We start from the raw sequence: 16,206 nt of genomic DNA on the forward strand, positions 1-16,206 counted from the left end.
GTACGTAGACAGCTGGACAACTGGAATAACATATAAGCAACTTTTTATCCCGATATTCCTACGGCTAGTAGAAATGTAGAATTTAATGCTTATCTAATAATCATTGTTAAGGTGCACCTCGCCGTGAAGATATAGATGTAACAGCACACTCACCGAGTGGAAGAGCTGTGCCGTTAGAGGCACGGCACCCCCCACCATCAGCGCCGGGCACCACCGCATCCAGCGCTACTTTCCAACCGGATGAAGCGGGTACTTGGACTATCGCGATTACATACAAGGGAGAACATATACAGGTACTATCTTAAAACAATATTTATCACACAGAGGGGTCGTAGGATTTTGGAATACCATGTATAAAAATGTCGTTAGTGTATTTTAATTTTAGTTTTTGTAGGCGTTTGTTGATCATACGGTTTTGTGAAGATTGGGTTTCTAAACGATTTTTATAATTGGTTGTCTTGTAAACATTTAGTGTTGGTCCAATATCATCGAACGGCTACGATAAAAATGAACTAATATCTGATTTATTTTTCTCAAATATGTGTCTAACCAGTGTTTCTGATAATATATATTTGATGTTAAAGTGAACGTTGCATAATAATTGAACATAAAATTTATCTTTTAAATATTGGCTATTCAGATAAATGTTAAAGTACTGGTATTCTATCATTGATAATATTTAAGCACATGAGAGGCAGAAAGGTTTTGCATTAAATTATGAAGCAGTAGTTGCACATTCTTAATGAAAACAAAATAATCTAATCGCTGTTTTCTAGAACTCTAATGCTAGCTCAGGTACAATATTGGATTATTTCTATAATTTACCTTATATTTAAAAAAATGTGTACATCTTAATTTATATAAATTACGTGTCACATTGCTTGTCCGCGATGGACTCCTACTCAACCGATTTTAATCAAATTTGCACACCATGCCCAGTTTGATCCAACTAAAAATGGATCCAACTAATAGGATAGTTTATATTATATGATATATTAGAGAATAATGATTTAGAATCTCAAATTGAAATACAACTGCTGTAGTCGAAGGGAAAAAGCTGCAAATTGATGACTTATATGGTGTAATAATTTCAAATTACAAAATGTTTTCTTTTTAAAGCAACTAGCTATGTTCTTTTCTATCTGGCGAAATATGTACAGCATTGTATGCATGCATCAAATTGTATGCATGAGTTTCATAACATTTCAGCGATTAAATGTTTACCCAAATTTCTGTTTTAGTAACAAGTAACGTGCAATCAAATGGAGCTCCATAAACAATTTATACATCGAATATGTGATGCATCTTCATTACGTAATATAAATTACAGGGAGGTCCCTTCACGTGCGAAGTTTTCGAACCAGCGGGCGTGCGCCTCAGCCCGGGCGCACTGGAAGGGGCTGAGCCCCTCAAACCGCACTCTTTCGAGTTGGACACTAGCGGGTGCGGCGTCAAGGGTGACTTGCAGCTAGACATCGTTCATGATAAACGAAGCGTAATGTGTGCTCTAGAGAAGTTGTCGCCAACTAAATATCGAGCGACATTCATGCCAAAGGCACCGGGAAAGCATCGGGTAAATGAAACCTATATATGTGTGTTACACGTTTCTAAAACTTAGGATTTATTTTGATCATATATATTTTTAGAATTTCCAGTAATAGTGTTTCTGTGAATATATTTAAAGCTGAAGTTAACGTTGAATAAAAGCCCTTAAATTGAAACTTTTCAATATTAGTGTTCAGAAAAATTTAATTTTATGTTATATTTACAGTTGTATATATATTTCAACGGTTATGATGTTCACGGATCGCCGCATGTGTTTAGAGTAGGGTCACGCTCTAAAAAACCAAGAGACAGCGCGAGTCCATCGCCAGCGTATGCCAGAATATCAAGTCCAGGTATTCATACAAACAGAATAGAACCTTTAGTAAAAATTACAGCAATTTGAATGACTAGACATTCTTAAAGCAATCAACAAACGGTTATATTTAAATGACTTCATATGTACATATGCATAGTAATTTTTATGTAAAAATGTAAGTACGAAAACACTTCTGATGAAACGTCTCAATGGTTTTTTCAGTTACCCGCTTAAGATCTGAAAGCCCTCACAATCCGTACAATTTATATGAAACTAATGCTACGAAATATAACACGAGCTCAATAGATCGACGGGAAGAGCGGCGAGATTCGAGCGATTATTATAAACTTGGATCAGATATCAAAGAAAAGTCTTTCGATGTTACCGATTCGTACACTACAAGGATTAACAAAAAAGAAACGTATAAATACGAGCCTGAAAGTCCACGAAATAGAACAGCCAGTCCTATAACATCCAAATATTTGGGAAATGGCTCGAGATTGGACATTAACAGGTCAAATAGCCCGTACAGAGCAAGCAGCCCATACAGAGCGACAAGTCCAGTCGGTCGAACAAGCCCGCTAACTAGGAAAGACAGTCCTTTGAATAGGACGGCTAGTCCAATTAACCGGTACGTGTGATAGCCAAAATACAATATATCTAGGTTGCTCTGGAATGATTGGTTCGTGTTTGTGATTGAATGAACTATCGATGTCGGTCCTGTAATACAACCCCACAAACAGAATTAATTGCACCTACCTACTTTAAGGTTAATGTTCTAATACATTTGTGATTAGGTCGCAGTCTGCAACTTTAAATGCCTTTGTAAAATACAATGACATTCAAATGAATATATATGTACTGCAACTTGAATAATTTTAACTTATGTTAATGTTCATAATCTTTTATAATGTACACGGAAAATGTAACGAAAAATGGAAGCTTTTACAAATATCGAGTGCGCTAAGTAACAAAATGTATCTACTATTCCTTTTGTTCCAGCGTTAATAGTCCGACGGAACGTTACAGTCCCGTTACAACTACGAAACGGGTAGTAGAGAAACGTTCCAATTACAAAATGTACAGTTCATATAGTGGATCTCAAGATAATCTTGATCAGAGCAGTCCATTATCGTCATTGGAAAATGAACGTGCTAGAAGATATGGGAGTCCAGGTAACTATTGTAACACTTTTTAATATATATTCATGATGCTCAAAAGGGTTATTTACGATATATTTGCTTGTTTATAAAATCAAAACAATCATTTTTAATAAAAAAACTCAACTGCCTTAAAAATCGAATTGACAACCTTCTTTTTTGAAGTCGGTTGGTTAAGAACCATGGAGAAATAAAATTCAAAATATTTGTAGCTATAATCTTTGATAAATTTGGACCTGATTCGTATTGAAAATGCCATGAAAGGCAAGTAATTACGTGTCATTTTATACATTCTTTACTTTGTTAAAAAGGGATAGGCGAAGGTGGAGATCCGGGAGGGAAAGCGTATAATACAAGAAAAGATTCCTGGGATTCAGTGGAGAAAACAAGGCAGATGCTTAGTAATAATAGGTGAGAGTATATTTATTTTGTATTTAAAATATTAGTAGATCTTTTTTTGTTTAATAGGAACAATTTCGATTCGGCAAAGAAAGTTATAAATGTTTCAACCAATACGGTACAGTAATACCGTAATTAGTCCTACAATTAATACACAATTATAGTTCCTCTCATTAATTTCTCATAGTAACATCTATTCAATGCATATGGACTACCTACGTGAAGTGTTCGCGCTGTGGTTCACGCTAAATTTCTAATGAATTGATGTTTGAAATCAATCACTCATGCTAAATTAATGTTGTTCAAATAGCTTGGAGTCAAGCAATACAGAGCGGTATGGACAGAACACACTCGAGCGGGAGACACAGCGCAACACGCAGTTGAACAAGTTTAGCGATTTGTCGCGCGACTCGTTTAACCGCCAACTCGACCGGTTGGCCGACGAGCGCGAATCGGACACTTACACTAGTCGTGTAAGTAAATTCTACGCGTTTGATGAAATTGTACTCAACTGTGGCCGGCGTGTATGCTCAGGTGGAAATTAGTTTGTCCATATATGTATTTTGCTTAATTTAAAGGGTATTAGGTAGCTCGATGCACGTGAAATTATATGCACATTATACGGGTTACTAAATTTATGAATAATGTAATATGTTCGATCTATGATTTTGTTACACAGATTACTGTTAATTCTATTGTAATATACATTTATTATCTAAATGCAATGAATCGGATAATAGATGCATAACATTTCATCAATGTGACTGATTTTTTTTACTTTGTTACCTCAGAGCTTTTGACTGGCTAAACCGATTTTGATGATTCTTTTTTTATTTGAAAGCTTGTGACTCCGTGTGGTCTCATTTAAATTTATTCTTATCAAAAAATTTTAATGTGTCACATTTTTGTTAAAAATCGTTTTTTTTTTTTTTAGATATTGATGTACCTAACTTAATCGAATTTTCAAAACTCTTTTCGGAACAAAACTTGTATTTATACAATACATATCAATAGCTTTTAATAAGAAATACCTAATTGATTTTATATGCAGTTACTAAAATGTATTTTCAATATCATAGCAAGAGATCAAACGTGAAGTACGCGAGAGCTCGTACGTCGTCCGCGACTCCTCTTATAGCAGTGTGGAGGAAACGCGCCAACAGCATCAGTCTTTTTTATCCAATAGGCCCCCCCGCGACCCGACCGGGGGGGCCCCTACTGAGACGGACGCTGCTCATGCCCGTTTCAGGTAACTTCCATTTGTACACTTGATAATGTCTTGCTATATATATCGGAATTAGTATGAGTAGGTATTTAGAAATTAAAAACTTTTTAACGGATTTTAAATGCGTTTTATTCATCGGGGAGACTGTCTCCCCGTGACCACGCTCGCTGTAAAGTGTTCGAAACGTCGGGTAATACATATAATAAATTATACATATTATAATGAATAAACGCGTTTAAAATCCTTTAAAAACTTTTTAATTTCTCGTAAAATCAAACACAAGAAAATGCCTTGTGTAGGTATGTTATGCATAAAATAAACATTTATGTTATCTGTGATTACACATAGTTTTTATGATATGTATATTATGCTGACTCTGACAGGATTGAACTGTTTTTATGTGAAATTTATTAACAAACAAAAATAGCCCTCCAAGTTTTGCGTTAAAATTATTTTGTGTATAGTTACACCTTAGTATCTTATTAAAAGATGCACAAATGCATAAAAAATATGGACATGTGATTTTATGTCAGCAATAAAAAAATCTCGTGCAATTTGTTTCGCGATCCAAAAAACCTACCTATATGTATTTTTTAACTCACCTAATATTTTGCGTAGTTTAATTCAAATATCATTAAAGGCGCTTAAATTTATCTATGCTCTATTATATATAAGATTACTTAATAATAAATTTGCTAATTATAATGTAGAAATTTTGCCACATTTGTTTATTGGCCCATCCTTACCATCACACAGTGTTCTAATAATGCATACCTAATAATAAAGACTTCTTATTGTTTTGCATTTTTTTAAGAACTTTCAAATCCATAGGTCAACGTTATGCGTTACATTTCTCCTTAATAAATAGATGTACGACTGAAATAGCCGCCCAGAAAGAAATAAGTAGTCTATAAAGAAAATACCTTATAAATATCTTATACCTGACCTTAAAACGGAAATGCGTCCTTCCGCAATAAATTTTGGATTCTGTATTAACAGCCTACTTGCAGCCTCCAGGTGATTTCAAATGTAACTGCAGATAATAAATAAAAATTGTTTATTAGCACAGCACTCGTTTAATCTTTTTATGTTATCCTTAACGGTTAAAGTTGCTTAATCTGTCTCTAGCAATGTCTTTCTAATCGAATGCACATTGTCTTTTGCGGGTGTTTTATGTGTAAATTTTAATATATGTATGTCTAATTTCAGCTTCTCATAAAACTATATCTTATGTTACCACCATTTAACCAATTTAAGGAGAACTTAATATTTTGTTGCAGACCCATTCAAAGGGATAACAATAGAGGTGCCAAAGGAATAGTAATAAAACCAACTTACAAAGGAGTTGTAGGACAACCTGTTGAGTTTATAGGTAATTACAAGGTCCAACAATCTGTTTTCGTTGAATAAATTCGCTCTTTTAATTAACGGGAAACTTCCCGAAAATTGCATGATTTTCTCTTAAATTATGTTAGGGAAATTTTATTTTATTTTGAGCTTATTTCATAAAATAATTACTAAATTTCAATTTTAATATAAGATATTAATTTGAGTGATAATTGAATTATTAGTTTCCACGTTATATTCTTCATAAATATCAAACGAATCTAGCGTAAAGCTTTACCTTTTGTTTTCGAAAACTTATCATCATAGTGATATATTATCTGTGACAACATCATTGTAATTAACTTATTGCTGTATATCTTGCTGAAAATTTATAAAATGACAGCTTCATATAAGAACCTTGTATTAATTATAATTCACTTATTATGGAAAAATAAAAGAATAATAAAGACCGCATTACCATTATTTTTTGTCTTTACTATATTAAATAGTCAATGTATCACCTATTTTGAATGTATTTAACTAGTGGATGCCAGTACGGCAGGCCCAGGACAACTCGAACTGGAGGTGTCCGGCGGTAACGGTGCGCTGGTGGCGAGCTCGGTGAGATCGTTGGGCGCACACAGATACATTGCCGCCTTCACCCCGAGGGTGTTGCGCCCGCATTCTGTGCGGGTCACTTTTAACAATGAACACGTCCCAGGTAAGGCTTCTTTATTATAGACAAGCTTCCCGCTAAATTGTTTGGCTTTGTATTTTATTTACGTACGGAAAAAACTTACTGCGTTTGAGAAATAATTGTTAGACTATTCACTTTGCGAAAAACACCACGCGTCTTCGATTTTTTTTTTTATAAATATTGAAATGTATCTATAAATAAGCGATATCGTTTCGTGTGTTTATGTTGATTAGAAAGTAGTTTATTACATCCTTTCTAAATAGAGCTTATCTGTTTAGGTTAATCAACTTCGTTAATATCTCTGACATCCTATATCCCTACTTTATATTTTTGTAAATGTGAAAGCTATTCTGCCTCTTCTCTCTTATTCTAATTATTATTTTATTTAATTATCCCGGAGATCTTATCTTTTTTCTTTGCTACATGGACGAAACTGCAGATGGACTGTTAGAATAATGCTTATAACGCTTAAAAAAAAAATTAAACGTCTTCCAATCTCAGGGTGGTTTTCTTTTTTCCAAATATACATTGGCCAATATCAAGGCCTACCCTATTTAATAAAAAAATAAGGAAATAAATAATTTCAATCAGCCTCCTCAGTAAAAAATTATACGTGGTCTGAAAGAAAAAAAGATGCACGTTGACTTGAGAACCTTATCCGTTTTTCGTCGGTTGAAAAATAAACGTTACTGTGGTTGCAAGTTTGCCCTCTTTTAGATTTTGCCTCGATCCTCTTTGCTACTTTTACCTCCACTGTAAGAGAGACAAAGTATAATTTATTTTCGGGTAAAGTTATTAAGGGCAAGTGAGCCCTTAAACCTACGAAAAAATAATAAGGGACGACTATATCCCTAAAAGGCGAAAGGGCAATCCTAGACGATTTTGGATTAATCGCTTTTAATAAAATCGCAGGTAGGTAACACATGTTATGTTTTCTAAAAGAATTATATTTCTTGTAATATTCTCATAACACAATCTTTATGCTGAAGAATACCTTAATAACCTCGCTCTGCTATAATATATCTTGCATCTGTTGCGATATTATTTTTGCAGAGGATGGATTGGCTAGATAATTATTAGTTAGGGATAATAGTATGAAATATAATTTCCTGGTATTATTTTTCTGTTGGATTTAACTTGGTAGAATCATATCATAGTTGTCATTAAATGTATCGTGTATGTAAATTGTGAGGACATATAATTCGAATGAATTCTCTTTCTGTTTATTTTAGTTTGAATATGTAATAACAACTGCAATTATATTTTCCACACATTTTGCCAATATATATCTAATTGTATCTTAATAATTTAATGACATGATTCAAATGTTAATAATATATTCATTATCACGTATTTTTATCTTCTCTTCAACTGGCCATTACATAACAAGATAGTTAAAATGTCGCACATATAAATTACGTTCAAAATACTTCACCGTAGTCACCGGTCCTCTCTGGTTTTCACGTCGCGGCAGCCTTAATAAAATTAGTCTCTTACGCTAGGTAGGTAACTGAAAATGTGCTTTTAATATCAACTACAAATTATTACGTGTAAACTTTCAATGTTTCTGTAGATGAGATGAAACGAAATTTAAACGTATAATTCCTTAATATTATTAGACTATCCATAAAATAGCATATGACTATATAAATAATGTAAATCTAAATATTTAATAATCTAACTTCAAAAACAAATACGTGTTTTTCTTCGTTATAATAATTATACATGCTCCATTATAACATATACTTCATAAAGGAGTATAGTTACTATTCGAAGACAAACCAACGCGTAATAATTTAAGCAGGCAGCAGACAAGATATAATTAAGTCAATTTATATTAAATTTTCCTATTTACCTGCGCCTTGTTTCCTGCCTTTGTCTAAAAATGGAAAAAGGAATACGTAATATTATATGCATAATTGTATATTATATATATAATGCATGATCCGTACAACGGCCAAACTAGTTGATTTTGACCTAAACCCTCACGAGTGTCCCTGTGTTAAGACTGGCTGACGACGTTGATAACATTATCTCAATTATTTATCATTCACAGCTGTATTAAGGAAATAAAAATTGAGCTAAGAAATCTGAGTTATATATGTAACGTCCACACGCATAACATCGCGTGTGTGTCTGTACATACCCGTATGTTACACCATAATTGATCCTGTATATAAAAGGAAGAAATAATGCATTATAGAATTATGATTAGACGTGTTATACTGCGTTATATAATGTGGTAAGAAATGCGTAAAAATTAAAAAAAAAAAAACTAAAACGCTAATTTCTTCTAAGTTCACTCTACAAGCTTATTTACAATGTAATTCTTGATTTTTTTTTCTTATCCTAAAGAGGGAAGTTCATAATGTTCAATAGACTAAAAATATTATCTTCAGAATGTGCATAATATGTTCGTACGTACATTACTCAATAAAGAGTGTAAACACAAAAAAAATATAGGAATAAAGAAGTACGTCAGTTAAATAATAAATAATATGTATTTATCTTTTTCTATTGACTGCACTTCTCGACCTTTTACTTATTTCGCGGTCATGGCCAATTATTCCACACGTCACGTGATCACAAGCAGGTAGATAATTAAAATTTATGATCATATGCATTATCCGTACTGAATAAAATCAAAGAACTGAAGGCAAAATATTTAAATATTTGAGTCTTATGGCTATAGTAAACATTAATGAATAATTTTCATTCCTACTATCAAATACTCATGACTATTATTTAACTTACACTTCAAGAAATTTTATCCTTACTTCAATGTCCGCTGATAAAGCAAGCAAGCTACAATAAGATCTCACCTACAATACACCTTGAAGTAATACTTACAAATTGGGTAAACGTTAACTCTAGTTCTAGAATTACGATTACCGACTGAATGTAGGCTCTCGAATTCCCCGCCGCCATTTTGAATACCTGAGTGACGTCACGCGGCTGGGCGCGGGCGAGCCGCTTGCGCACCGCACTTCACAATTCACATTCGGCCCACAGACGCATTCGAACGAGGCTACGCCTCTCAAACAAAATGCATTTTCGTCGTACATATCTAACCATATGTGTTAATACATACTAAAACGTAACAGTACCTCTCTGATCTTTTGTACAAGAACAGTTGAGTTATTGGGTGTACCTGGCTTATACGTGTGAAGTGATTCCGCTCAAGTGTTGTGATTTCTTTCGTGCAGTGCCCTAGATAGCTGTCACCGAGGGAGTGTTTCCGTGTCTCAAAGGTCTCTCCGGCCTCGATAAGTGAGTCTATTTGCATATACCTACAGAACACTCGGAAACCTCCACACTCTTCCATAATGTACGTGGGTGAGACACGTCATTGCCGTTGTTAAACTTTTTTTTACAAATAGTCCTATTTGGAAAACATTGTATTTATAAATAGATAAAAATTAAAAAAAAAAAACTTATATCTGTCGTTCCATTTATAAAAATCACTTAGTCTGTATCACAGCATACCCGATATTTATTAAACTCACAGTATTAAATTAGAAATAGAAAGTGATTCAAAGGAAATTATAGTAGAAGCTCATTAAGTTATGCAAAAGTTACATTTAATACGAATCCGAGAAATTTCAATTACATGATTGATTGACATTTACGTAATTTCTAGAAAGTGTTGAATCTCATTCTACGTGCAATAAAGTAGCTATAAACAAAATCTATTTCATTTTTATTACGAAATCAAATTGCAAACATTAGATATCTCAAAGTGCAATCAAAGTTAAAATACAATGGTCGATTATAATGTATAGGTATTCATAAATTGTCCACGATAGGCCAGTTATTATATGATAACAAAGCCATTATAATTACGGAGCGAAGAGGATATCCTACGTCTTCTGTTTCGCATCACCGCATACAGACAAAGGACACGAGCGTTGAACTCTTTTATAGGGATTGCTTACCGCACCCTTTTATCAATTGAAATACACAAAAAACACCCCTGTATTTATGTAGGTTAATGGCCTATATCCGATTGTATGCATACGGATGTATGCTTTTTACATTTCGAGTGATTCCTTTCAAAGCCTTGGCTTAATGTTGCGTGACTTGGAGAAAAATATCGTGCCAAGCCATATCGTAACTAATAACGTGTCGGCCGGACTTGTACTGATATATTATACACCTATGATTTGCAATAAATGTAATTAGAGCAGTATTATATAACGAAGAAATCGATTATACGTATTTTCTTTTCATCACTGGTTTTGTGGTCATATATAAGGTACATTGTACGTATTTGTTAATAGGTAGTCACATACTTTTTCCATGCATTTCAATTGTTAATTGTAAATTATTGTCTATGAGTAGGTCTAGCAAATAGATACCATTTTTATTCGAAACACATTTTTTGCCTTTTAGAATCATCGCATGAGAACGTTCCATGTTCATAGTTAATTAATGCACTAAATTTCACATCCTATAAAGGGAATACTTGTTGAGCGACAAGTTTAATTGTACACATAGTATTTATATTATAGGTATATCTCAATTACAATTCCTTTAAAATCATATTGTCATATTCCAAATTAACTAACTATTAACTATATGGGAGATAGTTAAGCTATCATATTTACTACGAAAATTTATTTTGGAAATTCATTTGAATTAATAAATATTTAAATAGTTATAAATAGACTTTTTACACAACTAATTAGTAATTGGCTAATTTATTCCGATTATCAAGCGTAATGATGCTTTTCGTAGATTATAATTAATATTTTAAAGTAATTCCAAATTGATTATATCAGACATACTGATTATATTTGACGCAGGCGGAACTAGGTAGTTAGACTTGTTTTAATTAGAGTAAAGCAATTAATGGGTAGCAAATAGTCTTGTATGCATAACAAGTAAAGACGTGGAATGTAAAAAAGTGAAATATTTAACCACGCCATGTGAAAACTGGCACTTTCTTTTTACGTAAGTTGATGGTGTTTAAGCACGAGTAAAGACTAACGAGACATAAAGATGCGACGCTTATATGTAGCTAAGACATTTAAATTATTAGAATTATACTATTATTAGCTGCGCCCCGCGGTTTCACCCGCGTAAGTCCGTATCCCGTAGGAATATCGGGATAAAAAATTGCCTATGTGTTATTCCAGTTGTCCAGCTGTCTACGTACCAAATTTCATTGCAATTGGTTCAGTAGTTTTTGCGTGAGAGAGCAACGAACACACACACATCCTTACAAACTTTCGCATTTATAATATTAGTAGGATTAACAACTATTTTACAACATGGTAATGCTTAACAAATACCTGAATTATATAATAAATTATTTTAAACAAAGACGTTAGTTAAGTCTTTAATGATAAACTGCGCGTCAAACAATGTTAAAAAAATGTGAATCTCGCGAGTTTTGAATTACGTATGATATCACATTGCAACCGCAAAGTTATCAAATAACCCAACAATACAATTATAGTGCGTGTTGATACCACATTTGTTAAAATTCTATAACATTAACATTTGAATGTATAATCCGAATAAATTTGCAAACAAGTCAGTATTCTTTTCATGTGAAATGATAAAAAAATGGGCATCAATAGACCAAATTAAAGTAAAATACCGACATCACTTTTATTACTGTTTCTGCGCAACTAGGAAACAAAGGTGTAAAGTAAAAGCCTGCCTGGAACATGTAAGCTGCATTGCGTCAGTTAATGTAAAAAACGTAGTTGAACAAGTTTTGGAACTCACATTTTTCACTTCTCTTAAATATGTATTCTTTAAAATGAATTAAACAAAAGTTTTTTTAATATCAGATTGTTTTAGAAGGTAAATTTGACCTTGACTCCTATATTCTAGAGTCATCTTCATGAATTATTCAATGAAAATTATATTCTTTCTGTAAATTTTTTAGTAACTAATGAGTAATCGTTTGAAGAATAATGGGTAATAATGTATTAAATAGGCTTAAAGATTGCATCCGAAGAAACTTCTAGGCGCTTAAAATACCTAAAAACGAGTCTTGTCCAAGGTAATGGAGGACGCCCGGTCCAGTCACGTTCCGGTGACAACGGGGCTTGACATGATAACTGTCCAAAAACTACAAAATAGCCAGATGACTATTTTTAACTCGGTTAATTTTATATACATGCATATTAAATACACATGCGTCGATTCTCTTTCCATAAGTACTTGCAAATAATTAAAACGTTCAATTTACAAAACCCCATGCGGAGTATTTCTCATTAGGCATAGGCACACTTATATTAAAGAGTGTAGACGTTTTAATTTTTTTTCTTTTTCGCATTCCGTCCCCGTATCCATTGTGAAACGAATGCGACATGCAAACAATCTGTCAGAATTGTGTCCCGCGAGCGTTTCCGTTGACTGAAGTGAAACAATAGTGAAACTAGCGACGTTTTGTGGTTCCGCGGCTAATCTGCTTGCACGGTTCGCAACTGATAAGGAGCGCACCGTGGCGTACTGAACGAGGCCACTTGGTGGTCATGCACTTGAGACCACTGTTATAGGTACTGTTGTTTATTTAACATTTTCTTTTTGTTTCAGGATAAATACGTAAACATTGATGATTTTTTTTTTTTTTAATTTAAAGTTATTTTATATAAAAAAAACATAGAATATGGAAACTTTAAAAATAATTAACTATAAACAATAAAATATACTCGGTACACGTTATTGTATATTAATAAGAATATTACATTTAAATGAATGAATTAAATTTTTATTAGAGCATGCGAGCTGTTAAAATGATTTACCATGGTAACAGTTTATACTTTGTAACCTACCCAAATAGGCTAAAGAACAACTACTACTTTTAATAAAAGAAACAAACAAAAAAGTATTCGACGCCTTCAAATATTTTTAATATTAGATACATATTTCATACATCACATAAAGAAGCAAAAGGCTGATTTTCAGACGCCTTAACTTTTGTTTTTTTTCATAGTAATTATAATGATACCTTATAATAATAATTGCTATCAAAAACAAATCATTTCCAAAACAATTAATAAATGAGAATCATATACGATACTTATCTATCAATCTGGGAGAATTTGCGTGCGCGCGCGCTTGCTAAGGAATAAGGAAAGGATTGACGTAAAAGAGTGGACTGGGAGAGGTGAGGAAAAAGAAACGGGCCTCCGACTCACCCGATTACCGTACAAAACACAGTAGTATGCTACTATTTCATGCCGGTCTTCTGTGTGGATGTGGTAGTGCCCATTGCGAGATGACAAAATTCCTGCCGCAGAGTGCGTGTGTGTGTGTGTGTGTGGATAATATATTTTTAAATAAAATTGTAGAGGTTTCTAAAAATGCAGTCACGTTTATTATCTGTTTATAGGGTGATCAAAAAAATAAATTACCTAATTCTGAGAATACTACCTTATGATTCACTTACATGAAGGTAATGTGATATGTTATGTATCAAAACCAGGTTAGTAAGTATTCGGATACCTATATAATATCTACAGTAATTTTAACTTTACGTTTGAAAACATAGAGTAAGATTATAATAAAAGTCAATTACTCTGTTCCGTCAACTACAGACTCGTTCAATTTATGAAAGCTATTAAAATTTTGTTACACGATGAAAAATATCCTTTGAATTGTTTTCTTCGTAGTCAATAACTTTTTTACAATATAGATTTTTTATCTGATGGTTTTAAATATAAATTTAATTAATGTTTAACATGTAAATAATCGTATTAATGCTGCATATTATATAAACAGATAAAATCCTCTTCCATAAATTCATCTCTCATAAATGCGTTTACACCTTTACGTTTACAGATCATGCGTCGACTTATAAAACGTATTTTATAATATTCACTTTGGAAGGAAACAGCTCATTATATTTACATTAGCTAGCGATTAGGTGATATATTGCTTCTCACTAACGTAATATGAAATAATCGTGTGTCGTAATCACGTTGTAATACAAACGGAGAAGCCTTAGTAGCCATCCGGTTTCTCATTTCTGCAAAGCATTTTGCTAATTACTATATTTTCCCAGCAATTGGTTTCATAAATATTCAATACCAGAAGATAAAGGATATCTAATATTTCTGCTAGATTCATATTAAAGAGAGAGCTCAGCTTAGGTACTTACATAGTCGCAATCTTCTTCATTAGAAGTTATATTTGTTTAAGTCATAATATGCGGTGACATTTTTTTCTATCCTCATAAACATTGTTATTAATAAAAGTGTACCGAGAACGATCTTTTAATCCTTTTGTAGAAAAACCGATGATGCGGAAATAGAGTTTTACTGAAAAGAAAAAACATTTATCAGAGGTAGATGACTGCCGCTTGCAGCGAATTTTTATGCGAAGATTTTCTTTATGTTTGCACAGCGAAAACTTAAACGGTTGGACAGTTATAAAAATTGTTTTTGAATATAATTACAGAAACAGCGATCTTACAAACAGTTCGGATTATTTCTGTATACTTTTTAACAAAAATTAAAATAAAAATCATTCATTGAAATAAAGCATGAACAAATGTCATTCGGCCCGAAAACTCATTTTTGAATATTAGGAATGTTTAATATATGCGTTGAATTTGTTGCTACCTCTAATTACCCAGAGGCATTTAAAAAGTTTGGTGTGTTTGCCGTAATCCTTTATTTTTTTTGTATAAGATTGCCTATTTGCTTTGATAGTGACCGAAGTTGTTATTTAATCATTCAAAGATTTAAAAAATTACAGAAATTAGAAAAGACTTTAATTCTTAATTACGGATCCAGTCAGTTAGCTACTTCGATTACGCAAATAATCTCCGCTATAATATCGGAAAGAGATCATTAGTCATCTATTATGAAATAACATTTGCCAATGTTTCTCACAAACGGCAATAAATGTTCTATCATTCACGCAGTCTTACCATTAATGGCTGTTCACGGGATGCTGAATTATTCACTCTATTTATGTAAATGGTCAAATGTATACGTAGCTTAATATTAAACACGCGTTTGATTTCTAAACCTATGTCGGGTTTTCCTGTTTATCTTCATACGTAAGAGCTTTTGTATGTAGGCTATGTACTTATGTAGGAGTGGACACACTAACGTGAGAATGTTCAAATTGCGCACTTACCATGTCATTATATAAAATATATCTTTTATAGTTATGCACATTGCACATTACCACACGATTGCTCGCTGAACTAACGAAGTACATATGTAAATTATTTAACTCCTCTAGATTTGACTAATTCCGAATGTAAAACATTGTTGAAGATAGAACGAGGTTCACAGCGCAATTTGCAGTCGTTTGTATTTGATAAGCCTCTTAGGTTTTGCTTCTGACCATTAATCCATCAACAAATGGACGTAGGGTTTCACACAAAATTGTTTGCACCAAAAGACACAAACCAAATCCAACTAAAAAAAATAGCCATCTCCCTTTTTATTTCATACAAAACATAGAAAAATGTATCTTGATTTAAAACGTGAATACCTAGTCTTGCCATAAATATTGTAATAAAGAAAAAAGAAAATTGTTAACTGCAAATAACATTTATTACTTT

At 32.8% G+C, this 16,206-nt stretch overlaps 1 protein-coding gene across 1 annotated transcript in view; it reads left to right on the plus strand.

Moving 5' to 3' along the window:
* The window catches only part of LOC119830039 (filamin-A), a 62,008-nt gene that overhangs the window by 18,469 nt on the left and 27,333 nt on the right, over positions 1–16,206 (plus strand). Inside the window, exons 11-20 of the mRNA XM_038352869.1 lie at positions 112–293; positions 1,331–1,573; positions 1,772–1,898; positions 2,084–2,492; positions 2,864–3,036; positions 3,333–3,432; positions 3,731–3,893; positions 4,500–4,669; positions 5,926–6,017; positions 6,516–6,692. Of these exons, the coding sequence (XP_038208797.1) occupies positions 112–293; positions 1,331–1,573; positions 1,772–1,898; positions 2,084–2,492; positions 2,864–3,036; positions 3,333–3,432; positions 3,731–3,893; positions 4,500–4,669; positions 5,926–6,017; positions 6,516–6,692 (1,836 nt within the window). The remainder of the gene's footprint in view (positions 1–111; positions 294–1,330; positions 1,574–1,771; positions 1,899–2,083; positions 2,493–2,863; positions 3,037–3,332; positions 3,433–3,730; positions 3,894–4,499; positions 4,670–5,925; positions 6,018–6,515; positions 6,693–16,206) is intronic.

The sequence above is a fragment of the Zerene cesonia genome, chromosome 11 (genome assembly GCF_012273895.1).
Source record: "Zerene cesonia ecotype Mississippi chromosome 11, Zerene_cesonia_1.1, whole genome shotgun sequence".
Classification (NCBI taxonomy): domain Eukaryota; kingdom Metazoa; phylum Arthropoda; class Insecta; order Lepidoptera; family Pieridae; genus Zerene; species Zerene cesonia.